Raw genomic sequence first — 14932 nt, forward strand, 5'->3', positions numbered from 1 at the left:
AAGGATATTCTGTAACCACTCAGAGACATCCTGGACCCTAGCAGCCGGGAGGCAACACACCATTCTGGAGTCTCTTCTGCTGCTGCAGAATCTCCTAAATGTCCCCCTAACTATCGAGTCCCCTATGACTTTCGCTCCGCCTGACTTCACCCTACCCTTCTGAGGCTCAGAGCCGACCACAGTGCTATTGGTCTGGCTGCTGTTGCTTTGCCTGGAGAGGTCACCCCCCTCATCAGTATCCAAAAGGGTGTACCAGTTGCTGAGGGGAATGGCCACAGGGAGACCCTGCTCTGACTTCCTTCTCCCTTTACCTCTCTTGGTGTTCACCCATCTACTCCCTGAATTCTGCACTCTGGATGTAACCACCTGCTCAAAAGTCTTATCTAACAATTGCTCTGCCTCCCGGATGATCCTTAGTTCATCCAACTCCAGCTCCAGCTCCTTAATGCGGGTTTCCCTGAGCTGGAATTAGATTCACTTCCTACAGGTACAGTATTCAGGGAGACCATCGGATTTCATGAATTCCCACCTCCTACAGGAGCATTCCACTGCCACATCTGCCATCCTGCCTGCACTGCACTACAGGAAAACAAGACCAAATCAGCAATAATGAAAGGAAAAACCTACCCTCCTTACCTACCTCTTCTCATGGAAGCCTCTTGAGCCCTCCAAGTTCCCATTCTGACTCTAGCCCTGTCTCTGATGATGGCCACTCCACTAGACCCTACCTCTCCTTTAAGGTTTAAAAAATAAGAAAAAAAATCCGTGCAAGCAGAAAAAACTCAGCTGTGTTTGGTGGTGCTCCGCCTGCCTTCCGCTGCCATTGATGACTCTAAAGTATCTTAAACACAAAATACTGATGGTTCGCCTGTGCTACATATGTGCTACTCCAATAGTTGTCTTTGTGGAAGTAATACCTGAACACAAATTATTCACTTCTCCATTTATTTTGATTTACCTTTGGCTTGTGAAAGAATTATTTTTATTCTAATGAAGGCAATGCTAGAACACCTGCATAATACCTTGCTGGATAATTTGCACTATGTTGCTTACCTGTAGGATTTTTTTATTTCCTCGTGTGTAGCTCCTTTCTCTAAACCTAGAATTTGGTATAGTGCTTCTCCTGAGGTAGAAAGTGCACGCTGTCTTTGATCAGCCATTGTAAATTAAGGTGCTTTTATCAAGTGCCTGTAAAAACAAAATGGAACTAAACTTTATAAGGCAGAAAAAGCAAATAAGATAAAGCTTTACAACTTACTAAAGTAAAAGATGAGTCTGCCAATTGGTTTCGAGGTTGTCTTGTTAAGGTATGTAGGTGGAGGTTTTTACAACCAAATGTCTTTCTTTTTATCCAATCAGAACAATAATCAGTATACTAATCACAGAATTAATTTGTGTTATGAAATACTTTTCATTTGTAAATCAGGAAATGTGCTTGAGAGGAGATATTCTCAATTACCTTGGTATCTACAAACACACAACAAGAATACATATCACATTTGTTTACAAACACTCAAGTATGTTCCTGGGCCTGCAGTTGTACAGGAGCAGGGGCAGCTGTTGCGGAGTGCCCAAGTGTGCATGCGTTCCTCTCCCGTGACGTCAGCACCACTGCAAAAGCTGTTTTGTGGCAATGGCTCTAGTCTCCAACCGTAGGGTCTTCCAGTAGCTGTGAATGTTAGAATTTAATTGCTGCGTTTCAACTAAACAATCTCCCTTGGGAATCTCCTTTGGCCAACTACTGAGCTGATATCCTCATCTCTGGGACCCTTAGGGAAAGAGCAGGACATGGTGCTCCACTTCCAAATTTCTATTTAGATCAATGGAAATTGAACTTGGCAGAGACTTTCACTGTAGTATACAGCATGCTGCATTAGAGACATCGATTGTGTAGATAGTCAGAGGCCTTTCCCCGGGGCTGAAATGGCTATCACGAGAGGGCACAGTTTTAAGGTGCTTGGAAGCAGGTATAGAGGAGATGTCAGGGCAAAGTTTTTAACGCAGAGATTGGTGAGTACATGGAGCGGGCTGTCAGCGATGGTGGTGGAGGTGGATGCAATAGGGTCTTTTAAGAGACTGCTGGATAGGTACACGGAGCTTAGAAAAATAGGGGGCTATGGGTAAGCCTAGGTAATTTCGAAAGTAAGTACATGTTCGGCACAGCATTGTGGGCTGAAGGGCCTGTAGGTTTTCTAAGTTTCTATGCTGACTAAAAATAGAACTTACAGGCAAATATATTCTTATAGACAAAAAAACCCAGATTTTCACATATTATGTGACAGCTGGAATAGAATCAGAATCAGGTTTAATATAACTGATGTATGTCACAGAGGCATAGAGTTATAGAAAAGTACAGCACAGAAACAAGCCTTTTGGACTACCTTGTGCCTGCCAAGCCATTTAAACTGCCTACTCCCATCAACCTGCACTGGGACCATAGCCCTCCATACCCGTACCATCCACGTACCTATCCACACTTCTCTTAAACACTGAAATCGAGCTTACATGCACCACTTGCACTGACAGCTTGTTCCACGCTCTCTCAACCTTCTGAGTGAAGAAGTTTCTCACATGTTCCCCTTGAGCTTTTCACTTTTCACCCTTAACCCATGACCTCTAGTTGTAGTCCCACCCAACCTTAGTGGAAAAGGCCTGCATGCATTTACTCTATCTATACTCCTCATAATTTTGTATAGCTCTATCAGATTTCCTCTCAATCTCCCATGTTTCAAGAATAAAGTCCTAACCTATTCAATCTTTCCTTATATCTCAGCTCCTCCAGACCTGGCAACATCTTTGTAAATTTTCTCTCTACTTTTTCAACCTTATTTACATCTTTCCTGTAGGTAGGTGACCAAAAAATGCACACAGTATTTCAAATTAGGCTTCATCAATGTCTTATACAGTTTCAACATAACATCCCATTTTCTGTGCTCAGTACGTTGATTTATGAAGGCTAATGTGCTAACCTTTTCTTTATGATTCTATCTACCTGTAATGCCACATTCAACGAATTATGGACCTGTATTCCCAGATACCTTTGTTCTACCACACTCCTCAGTGCCCTACAGATCACTGTGTAAAATCTACCCTGGTTGGTCCTACCAAAGAGCAAAAACTTGCACTTGTCTGGATTAAATTAAAAACTGCCATTTTTCAGCCCACTTTTCCAGCTGGTTTGACAAATCTTATTGAATTTTTTGAAGAGGTTACGAGGAAAGTTGACGAGGGTAAAGCAGTGGATGTTGTCTATATGGACTTCAGTAAGGCCTTTGACAACGTTCTGCATGGAAGGTTGGTTAGGAAGGTTCAATCGTTAGGTATTAATATTGAAGTATTAAAATGGATTCAACAGTGGCTGGATGGGAGATGCCAGAGAGTAGTGGTGGATAACTGTTTGTCAGGTTGGAGGCCGGTGACTAGTGGTGTGCCTCAGGGATCTGTACTGGGTCCAGTGTTGTTTGTCATATACATTAATGATCTGGATGATAGGTTGGTAAATTGGATTAGTAAGTATGCAGATGATACTAAGGTAGGTGGTGTTGTGGATAATGAAGTAGGTTTTCAAAGTTTGCAGAGAGATTTAGGCCAGTTGGAAGAGTGGGCTGAACGATGGGTCACAGTTTAAGGATAAAGGGGAAGCCTTTTAGGGTCGAGATTATGAAAATAATGAAAATAACTGAGATGAGGAAAAACTTCTTCACACAGAGAGTGGTGAATCTGTGGAATTCTCTGCCACAGGAAACAGTTGAGGCCGGTTCATTGGCTATATTTAAGAGGAAGTTAGATATGGCCCTTGTGGCTAAAGGGATCAGGGGGTATGGAGAGAAAGCAGGTACAGGGTTCTGAGTTGGACTGTTGGCCAGAAAGAATGACAATCTTCAAATCAGTGAATTCAAATGAATCAAGGACAGTGGAAACAGTTTTTGTTCTTGTTGTGTGCTTGGGGGATGGAGGCTGCCATTTTGTGAAGATACTCGATTCTCCATTTTGTGAGCTTGACATGCTGGACTTGATTAGTGTTTTAAAGAAGACACAAGGACCAGGTAATCTGCTGGACTGGAGGTCATTTCCAAATAAGGAGTTGTTTGTGAGGTGTTCTTGGGTTGGCTGTAACATGCAGACTTGTGAATGCCTGAGGTGATTCAAGCTCATTGCTGACTGAGAACAAAGAGCCAGGAGTCAGCAACTGTCCCTTGATGGGAAGAGGACAATAGATGGAGGCTGGCTTGGACCAGAGCCAATGACCAGGTGTTAAAGGCCGGACACATGACCTGCGGCCAATGACACGGGAATGCGACATTTGAATTGATAAGCAATGGATATAAAAGTGGATGCTTTGGGCGCGCCGGTGGCGGTAACGTTGAAGAATAACCATCGCAGACACAAGCGAGAAGAACCCTGCGTGAGCACGTGGAGAGTGAGTCGGGACCACGAGGAACAAGGAACTCCTGGCCAGCGTAAATCCCTCCGCCCGGGTAATAACTTTGCTATTCTTTGACTATCCAGGAGAGTCGGGGGTACTCAGCAGGTGCGCGCACAAGGTATATACATTCACGTATTAGTTAGTTTGAACAATAAAGGTAATTGTCAGTAAATACCGATCTCTCTGTGCCTCACTCAGAACCGTCGGAAGAGGTGGAAGCGGTATCTCTCCTCTCCTCTCCTCTCCAACAGGATTGGCGTCCCCGGGTGGGCTCGAGGTTCAATCTCCGGTGGAGGCGGCACGAGGCTCGAGCCGGGCGGGCCACGTGGGCGAGAAATCGGGGCTGGGTAACTGGGTGGTGGTGACCCAGGATGAAGAATTTGGGGAAATCTGCAAGTCCCAAGGACTCGGATAATTTTGATTGGAGGGAATTCCTCCAGAAATACGTCTTGTGGAAATGGCCACAATCCGGGGAGAGTGCTGGACACACCAGCGAAGTGTTGTTTAGAATTGCCGGAGGGAAATTGTCGGACAAGGAATTTAAGCGACTACTGAAGCCAGTAGCGACTGCCTCATTGAGGAATTAATAGAAGCCGATGCTGAGAGAGATAAGTTAGCAGACGAAAACAAAATAATCCGAGAGGAGTTAGAAAACGAAAACAAAATGCTCCGAAAGGAGTTACAAATCCTCAAGGGAAATTTTTACAGATTTACAGGGACAAAGAAGCATGGATTTGGTGCATATGAATCAGTTTCAGCTGAAATGCGAGAAACTCGTTAAAGAACAGTAAACTGGAAAAGGAAGCTAATTTAGCCAAGAGCCAAGCCGAAGAATTAAAGAAACAGTGCAGTGATTTTAAAAACAGCTATAAATGTGATACAGAAATCAGTTTTTACTCGTTGGGGATTACCTCTGAGTATAGAGTCAGATAGAGGCACACATCCCAGATAATGCACGATGCCATGGCACTTTTAGGAATTAAGCAGAGATTTCATATACCCTATAGACCACAGTCTAGTGGAATTGTGGAATGAACCGAACTTTAAAAAACATGATGGCCAAAATGGTACAACAACATTGAACAACATGGCAAGCAGTTCTGCCTTATGTGTTGATGGTAATAAGGAATACAGTGGCATCTTCAACAGGTTACACCCGTTATAAACTCATGACTGGAAGAAACATGAGAGGGTTAGAGGAGTTGTTAGGGTTAGATTTGTCAGAACCTGAAATAGATGGGATTGTGTCAGAAAAGCGAGTACAACAGTTGGTAGAGACAGTGAAAGAGGCCAATTATGTGGCAGCTCATCAAATAGGAAAGAAGAAGCGGCAGAGTAAAGCCTACTTTGACTCAAAAGTCAGTCCCATAGAATTAAGCCCAGGACAAAGTGATGATTAGAATACACCAACCCACTTCATTTTTAAATCCAAGCTTTGCAGGGCCCTATGAAATCATAGACAAAGCAAGTTCATCAGTATACAGGGTGCTAACTTCTCCAGATAAAAGTGGATGGTACCACATCAACCAGTTGAAATTGGTGGGGGAGAAACAGGAAAATTATCATCATCGACATGTAACAATTGATGTACATGATAGTTCCAATTTTGGAGACTTGACAATTGATGTACACAATAGTTCTGATTTGGAAGATCTGAATTTGGAACAGTTATTCCAAGAAGATGGCAACAGATCTGACCAAGGAGGAGTTTTTCCATTTTCTCAGTTTGAAAAACGGGAGATGTGTAAATAAAATAAGGAGGAGAAATACATTGGTTGCTGCCTCCCCTGTCTTGAAATGAAATTGGGTGAGAAAAGATGGACGACTTGAGTCCAAAGATGATTGGGAGCTTAGATTGCATGGGTTGGAAAACCAGATAAAAAACATGGATTTAAAGTAATTCAAGATTGAAACTGGAAATAAGAGCAGATATTATCCTTTATGTATTTACAGATTTAATTCAATATGAAGAGAATAATGCATTTTATGGTGATGGAATTGACCATGACTGGGGTCAGATTGGTTGTGCTTCCAAAACATTACTGCCGATGAACTTGTCAACAACAACGTCGTTATATGAAGACTATTTGGTGATAAAAAGAAACTTTTCTCAAACGGATACGGGTAATACGGGCGCATGTGGAAGAAATGGAAGACTCAAATTTGTATTATGCTGGGGAAGATGGTTCGATGTGTGTGGACACGAGTGGTGGAGGAGGCAAAGGAAATAATTCATCAGTGGGCTGAACATTCAAAAGTTATTAAGACACATGCTGAGAAGGCAAATGAAATGTTGAGTAACAGACTTTTGGGGTAAATTTTGGAATTGGGGATCAAATGTTCAAATATATCCATGGGTGAGAATAATCTCACATGTTGCAGTAATATTAATTTTTTGTACACAGATGATTGTATTATTTAATGTGTATCAACTCAGAAGATGGAAGGCTGAAATTATGCAAAAGGTAAATGATTTTGCACTACTGAAAAAAGATGGCCAGTATAAAAATTGTATGAACGTAGTAAGTAAAAGTTATAATGTAAGTGCAGCATACCTGCTGGGGGTCCATGGCAATCCAGTGGATGGTCAATAGAATAGAGGAGGATTGTCATTATTTCTGGCCAACATATCCCTCCACTTGATCCAAAGATTTATCTTGGGATCAAGAGGAGGGATATGTTGGTCAGCAAGAATGACCATCTTCAAATCAGTGAATTCAAATGAATCAAGGACAGTGGAAACAGTTTTTGTTCTTGTTGTGTGCTTGGGGGATGGAGGCTGCCATTTTGTGAAGACACTCGATTCTCCATTTTGTGAGCTTGACATGCTGGTCTTGATTAGTGTTTTAAAGAAGACACAAGGACCAGGTAATCTGCTGGACTGGAGGTCATTTCCAAATAAGGAGTTGTTTGTGAGGTGTTCTTTGGTTGGCTGTAACATGCAGACTTGTGAATGCCTGAGGTGATTCAGCAACTGTCCCTTGATGGGAAGAGGACAATAGATGGAGGCTGCTTGGACCAGAGCCAATGACCAGGTGTTAAAGGCCAGACACGTGACCTGCGGCCAATGACACGGGAATACGACATTTGAATTGATGAGCAATAGATATAAAAGTGGATGCTTTGTGTGCGCCGGTGGTGGTAACTTCGAAGAATAACCATCGCAGACACAAGCGAGAAGAACCCTGCGTGAACACGTGGAGAGTGAGTCGGGACTACGAGGAACGAGGAATGCCTGGCCAGCGTAAATTCCTCCGCCCGGGTAATAACTTTGCTATTCTTTGACTATCCAGGAGAGTCGGGGGTACTCAGCAGGTGCGCGCACAAGGTATTTAGTGTATAAATTCACGTATTAATTAGTTTGAACAATAAAGGTAATTGTCAGTAAATACAGATCTCTCTGTGCTTCACTCAGAATCGTTGGAAGAGGTAAAAGCGGTATCTCTCTCTCCTCTCCTTTCCAACAGGATGATCAACCATGATCATACTGAATGGTGGTGCAGGCTCGAAGGGCCGAATGGCCTACTCCTGCACCTATTTTCTATGTTTCTATGATGGCAGATGGAGTTTAATGCTGATAAGTGTGAGGTGCTACATTTTGGTAGGAATAATTCAAATAGGACTCACATGGTAAATGGTAGGGCATTGAAGAATGCAGTAGAACAGAGTGATCTAGGAATAATGGTGCATAGTTCCCTGAAGGTGGAATCTCATGTGGATAGGGTGGTGAAGAAAGCTTTTGGTATGTTGGCATTTATAAATCAGAGCATTGAGTATAGGAGTTGGGATGTAATGTTAAAATTGTACAAGGCATTGGTAAGGCCGAATTTGGAGTATTGTGTACAGTTCTGGTCACCAAATTATAGGAAAGATGTCAACAAAATAGAGAGAGTACAGAGAAGATTTACTAGGATGTTACCTGGGTTTCAGCACCTAAGTTACAGAGAAAGGTTGAACAAGTTAGGTCTTTATTCTTTGGAGCGTAGAAGGTTGAGGGGGGACTTGATAGAGGTATTTAAAATTATGAGGAGGATAGATAGAGTTGACGTGGATAGGCTTTTTCCATTGAGAGTAGGGGAGATTCAAACAAGAGGACGTGAGTTGAGAGTTAGGGGGCAAAAGTTTAAGGGTAACATGAGGGGGAATTCCTTTACTCAAGAGTGGTAGCTGTGTTGGAACAAGCTTCCAGTAGAAGTGGTAGAGGCAGGTTTGGTATTGTAATTTAAAGTAAAATTGGATAGGTATATGGACAGGAAAGGAATGGAGGGTTATGGGCTTGAGTGCAGGTCGGTGGGACTAGGTGAGAGTAAGCGTTCGGCATGGACTAGAAGGGCCGAGATGGCCTGTTTCCGTGCTGTAATTGTTATATGGTTATATGGTGCAGATCCCACTGGAAGCATAATAGCCGCCTTTGCTCATTATTACACCCCCAATCTTGGTGTCATCTGCCCAAATACATATATGAAAAATTAAATTTAATTAGTGCAAATAGAAGAACAAAATAGTGAGGTGGTGTTCCAGAGCCTGAACAAGGAACTTTCATCATTTTAACTAAACATTGTTTAAGTGGTGTGTTATCAAAATGAACACACCAATCTACAAATTGAAAAGTCTTGCACTTTTTGCACATTAATTTTATTTGTATATTAATTCTACTTGTATATGATAATGTGCCTTTTATAGTCTCATCCCTCTCTATAATCTATCCACCTGACACCTAGACATGTTCCTAGGCACTGAATAGCAACATGCAGAAATGCTAGGCACAGATGAAAATTTCAATGGCTTTGTGTCGTTGCTGGGGTCATCTAACGCGGCTGCTCAGAGTTATTTTGCTGTCTGCTGCAAAGCAGCATGGAGTTGGAGGTGAGAAGTAAGGACAGTCGGGGAAGAGGGAAGTATCGTCCATGTGACTGCTGATGAGGGAGGGAAGCCAGAGCCAAGCCTCTGGCGCACCTGTCCTCCTATCCACCCTCACACGTAAAGGTCCAACCACTCCACCAGAGGAATTAGTGCATGTTTTGTAATTTCAAAATATTAAGCTAATTCAGGAAAAAGACACAAGAATCCAAAATGAGAGACAAACTACAGGTTTCCTTTAAGCGAGGTGTGCGTGTATCTCATGGTAGCGTGATGACGTATGCAGTTACTGTATTTATATTGTACATATAACCATAATGAATTATTTAAACGAACAAGAATGCTTAATCAAACAATAGATATATATACAAGATTACACAATAACTAAAATGTTGAATACACAACAGAGGGTCTCTGATTTCTAGAACGTGCAATGAGTGTAGACCCCTTGATAAGAGCAAGTAATGTTGTTGTTGAATTAGTCCTTGATTCAATGCAGGTAGGATGCTAGTTAGAGCAGTGGAATGCTCCTTTTGCAAAATGTAGGAAGCCATGGAACCTCTTCATCTCTCTGATCAACATGTCTGTGGCAGGAGCACCCGGCTGTAGCTCCTGCTGCTTGATTGAGGAACTGGAGCTGGATCTGAAGGTACTCAGGATCACCTGAGAAGCTAAAGACTTCATAGATCTTTTTCTAAGGTGGTCACACCCAAGGTACAGGAAGGGGGAAGGTTGCCAGTGCAGGGTCTCCCTGTGGAGTGGGTTGCCAGTGCAGGGTCTCCCTGTGGAGTGGGTTGCCAGTGCAGGGTCTCCCTGTGGAGTGGGTTGCCAGTGCAGGGTCTCCCTGTGGAGTGGGTGGTCTGTAAGCATCTCCCTGTGGAGTGGGTTGCCAGTACAGGGTCTCCCTGTGGAGTGGGTTGCCAGTACAGGGTCTCCCTGTGGAGTGGGTTGCCTGTAAGCGTCTCCCTGTGGAGTGGGTTGCCTGTAAGCGTCTCCCTGTGGAGTAGGCATTCTGTAAGGGTTTCCCTGCTGCTATTCCCTCACTAACAATAAAATCTATATGGATACTCTTGAGGGGGATGTTCGTCCAGGGACTTGTAGCAGGAATCAAGTCTCTGGCACTGTAGCCAGCTCTGAGACTCAGAGGGGAAGAGTACAGTCAGACAGGGTGATACTGATTGGAGACTGAATGGTGAGGTGGGCAGACAGGAGGCTCTGTGGCTGCAGAAGAGATACCAGGATGTGTGTTTCCTCCTGGCTGCCAGATTCAAGGATATCTCGAGCAGTTGCAAAAAAAAATTCTGGGGTGGGGGAGTCAGAAGCCATTGTACGTTGATACAAAAGACATTGACAGTACAAAGAATGAGGTCCTGGAGAATGAGTATAATGGTTCAAGTAAGAAATCAAAATGCAAGACCTTAAGGATAGTGATGTCTGGATTATTCCTGATGTCACGTGCTAGTGAGTCCAGGAATAGAAAGACAGGCCAGATGAATGTGTGGCTGAGGATCTGGGGCAGGGATTCAGGTTCTTCGATCTTTGGGACCTCTTCTGGGGTAGAGGTGATTTGGACAAGAAAACAGGTTGCACTTTAACCAGAGGGGAATCAATAACTAGACAGAAAATCTACTTTTGTCCCCAGGGAGGTTCAAACTAGATTGACAGAGGGGAGGGATTCACGAGAGCAAAGTCAGTGAGAAAACAGGGAAATGTGATACAACCATTCTGTAAACCTTTGGTCTTTCAGAATAGATAACCATGGTTACAGTAAAAGGATGGATAGAAACACTGTTTTAAATTGGTACTTCAATGCATGTAGCATAACGGATAAAGTTTACAAATTAAAGATATGGATTGCCTCTAGGGACTGGGATATTTTGGCCATACAGAATTGTGGCTGAGAGAAGGGGCAGGATTGGCAGCTCAGTGTTCTGGGTTAGCAATGCTTTAGGCATGACAGAGGAACAGGTAGTGGTGTACGGAGACTGCCGAAGGATTTTGGCCCAAAACGTCATTTGTACTCTTTTCCTGAAAAGATCTTAGAAAAGATGTGCTGAAACTGGAGACAGTTCACAAAAATTATTCCAGGAACAAATGGCTTGTCACATGAAGAGTGTTTGAAGGCTCTGGGCCTGTATTGACTGGAATTCAGAAGAATGAGGGGTGACCTCACTGAAACCAATTGAATGATGAAAGATCCTTTCTATCCATCCTTTTTAGAGTGGATGTGGAGACGATGCTTCCTATGGTGGGAGAGTCTAAGACCAAGGGACACAGCCTCAAAATAGAGGGGCATCCTTTTAGAATAGAGATGAGGAGGAATTTCTTTAGGCAGAGTGTTGAATTTGTGGAACTCTTTGCCACAGGCAGCTGTGGAGGCCAAGTCTGTATGTATATTTAAGGCAGAGATTGATAGATTCTTGATTGGCTGTTAGATTCTGGATATAGATTGTACCTGGCAGGAGTCTTTCTTCCCCTCTGGGTAACCAGCACATATCATCTGGGGGGTGATGCTGTAGGAGTACGCTTCATTACAAACTGACTGATCCACCAGCTTCACGTCCACTTTCTGAAGAACATCTTCTACTGGCAGGAGATTGTGGCTGAGAGGAAAATTGTATCAGCTATGATGAAATGGTGGAGCAGACTTGGTGGGACAGATGGCCTAATTCTGCTTCTATTTATGGTCTTTTGGAAATTGCATGTAGTTGTGAGAATAGTAGGGTAGTGCCAGTAGGAGATTTCAATTTTCCCGTTATTGACTGGGCAGCCAGAGTGCAAAGGGCCTGGATGGGGTGGAATTTGTGCCATGCATCTGAGACAAATTTCTCACACAATATATAGAGAAACCTAATTGAAAGGAAGCCATGCTGTACCTTCTCTGAAGAAATGAGACAGGCCGAGTACTAAGATGGAGTTGGGTTCAGTGACCATAATTCTATTAATTGTAAAATCTTTATGGAATAGGATAGAACAGGTCCACAGATCAAAGCTTCAAGTCAGCTTAAAGTGTTGAGGCCTGAGAGTGGAAAATGACTTGGTGTTCAGACCTACTACTCCATGCCAGCAAAGATACCCCATTTGTGCTCTTCTCATCTGCCTGAATTTGACCTGTCACCCTCTCTTCTCACTACAACCATTGGGTGGGAGATGCAGGAGTCTCTACAAGGAGTTAGTCACCCTGAAGCTGCAGGAGTTAGATAAATGAGTGACTGGAAGGGAAGGGGAGAGCTCAGATAGTAGAGAGCACCCCTCTGGCCATCCCCCTCAGAATTTTTAGAACAGTTTGTTGTTGAGCCCACTAGGGGATCGGCTGTGCTGGATTGAGTTCAATGATCCAGAGGTGATAAGAGAGCTTAAGGTTAAGGAACCCTTAGGGAATAGTGATCACAATATGATCGAGTTCACTTTGAAATTTGAGAAGGAGAAACTAAATTCCAATTTGTCGGTATTACAGTGGAATAAAGGAGATTACAATGGCATGAGAGGGGATCTGGCCAAGGTTGACTGGAAAGGGACACTAGCAGGAAGGACAGCAGAGCAGCAATGGCTGGAGTTTCTGCGAAAAATGAAGGAAGTGCAAGACAGATATATTCCAAATAAGAAGAAATTTTTGAATGGAACAAGAACACTGCCGTGGCTGAGAAGTGAAGTCAGAGCCAAAGTAAAAGCAAAAGCGAGGGCATACAAGGAAGCCAAAGCTAGTGGGAAGATAGAGGATTGGGAAGCTTTTAAAAACTCGCAGAAGGAAACTAAGAAGGCCATTAGGAAGGAAAAGATGAATTATGAAAGGTAGCTTGTGACTAATATCAAAGAAGATACTAAAAGCTTTCTTAAAAATATAAAGGGTAAAAGAGTTGAGGGTAGATATAGGACCAATAGAAAATGATGCTGGAGATATTGTAATGAGAGATGCAGAGATGGCAGAGGAACTGAATGCATATTTTGCATCAGTCTTCACAGTGAAAGGTATCTGCAGTATACCGGACATTCATGAGTGTCAGGAAAGTGAAGTTTGTGCAGTGAAGATTACAGTGCAAAGTTATTTCCCATGGTAGGGGAGTCTAGGACAATAGGGCACAACTTCAGGTTTGAAGGACATCCTTTTAGAACTGAGATGCAGAGAAATTACTTTAGCCAGAGGGTGATAAATCTGTGGAATTTGTTGCCACGAGCAGCTCTGGAGGACAAGTCATTGGGTGCATTTAAGGCAGAGATAGATTCGTGATCAGCCAGGGCATCAAAGGGTATGGGGTGAAGGCAGGGGAGTGGGGATGACTGGAAGAACTGAATCAGCCCATGATTGAATGGCAGAGCAGACTTGAGGGGCCAAATGGCCTACTTCTGCTCCTATATCTTATGATCTTGGGTCCCATGCCACCAGGTTCAGGACTGGTTATGTATGTTTTATTTTCATGGATTCAATCGTACTTCTTTATTTTACTGTAGGTACCTGCAGAAAAAGGAATCTCAAGGTTGTATATGGTATGCATACTTTGATAATAAAATTGCTTTGAATTTGGAACTTTGAACTGGACCAGGCACAAATTTGAGGATGTTATGCAGGGTCTAGCAGGAGTTGACTGAGTGATTATTTAAAGGCAAGTGAATGGTTGTCAAATGGGAGGCTTTTAGAAGGGTCATATCAGAGTCCAGGGAGATGAAAGGTAAACATACCAAGTTGATGTAACCCTGGCAGACGGGAGATATTGAGGCTCTGGGAAGGAAAAAGATGGAAGTGTACATCATGTTCAGGCAGTTGGGTATGAATGAATCCCTCAAGGAATATAAAAAGTTTAAAACCAGGTTTAAGAGTGAAATCAGGAAGGTATAAACAGGATTTAGAAGGCAGGGTTAAAGAATCAGAATCTGTTTGATATTACTAGCACCTGTCATGAAATTTTTTGTTCTGCGGCAGCAGTATAGTGCAATACATTATTTAAAAAAACTATAAATTAAAGTAAGAAATATATATAGATTCAAGCAACACACGCAAAATGCTAGAGGAACTCAGCTGGCCAGGCAACATCAACTGTACTCTTTTCCATAGATGCTGCCTGGCCTGCTGAGTTCCTCCAGCATTTTGAGTGTGTTCGTTTGGATTTCCAGCATCTTCAGATTTTCTCTTGTTTGTGATTGGATATACAGATTCAAGATTGTCTAATGTCTTTTCCAGTGCACGAGCTTAAAGGAGAACAAAATAATTGAAATTCTGGATTCAATGCACCACTAAAAATCCTCACAATAAGATAAAGAACACAATAAAGAAAACACAATATATGTAAATACATAAGATAGCTTATATACATTGAATGATATGTTTATAAAGTGATGTTAAGCACAGCAGTGTCTGTACATAAGGAGACTGGCAGGAAATTAGACTGGAATTTAGAAGATTGAGGGGGGATCTTATTGAAACGTATAAAATTCTAAAGGGATTGGACAGGCTAGATGCAGGAAGATTGTTTCCGATGTTGGGGAAGTCCAGAACAAGGGGTCACAGTTTAAGGATAAAGGGGAAGCCTTTTAGGACTGAGATGAGGAAAAACTTCTTCACACAGAGAGTGGTGAACCTGTGGAATTCTCTGCCACAGGAAACAGTTGGGGCCAGTTCATTGGCTATATTTAAGAGGAAGTTAGATATGG

At 42.8% G+C, this 14932-nt stretch overlaps 1 protein-coding gene across 2 annotated transcripts in view; it reads right to left on the reverse strand.

Moving 5' to 3' along the window:
• Positions 1-14932, reverse strand: part of LOC140730357 (dnaJ homolog subfamily C member 5-like) — a 55387-nt gene that overhangs the window by 15872 nt on the left and 24583 nt on the right. The window contains exons 1-2 of one of the 2 annotated variants that reach the window (XM_073050775.1): positions 4602-4667; positions 1054-1188 (exon numbers count right to left, since the gene is read on the reverse strand). In XM_073050775.1, coding sequence (XP_072906876.1) covers positions 1054-1160 — 107 coding nt within the window. In that variant the 5' untranslated portion in view covers positions 1161-1188; positions 4602-4667. Of the gene's footprint in view, positions 1-1053; positions 1189-4601; positions 4668-14932 lie in introns of those variants that run through there. The other variant, XM_073050695.1, reaches the window with a different exon arrangement.

This window comes from Hemitrygon akajei, chromosome 1, assembly GCF_048418815.1.
Source record: "Hemitrygon akajei chromosome 1, sHemAka1.3, whole genome shotgun sequence".
NCBI lineage: Eukaryota > Metazoa > Chordata > Chondrichthyes > Myliobatiformes > Dasyatidae > Hemitrygon > Hemitrygon akajei.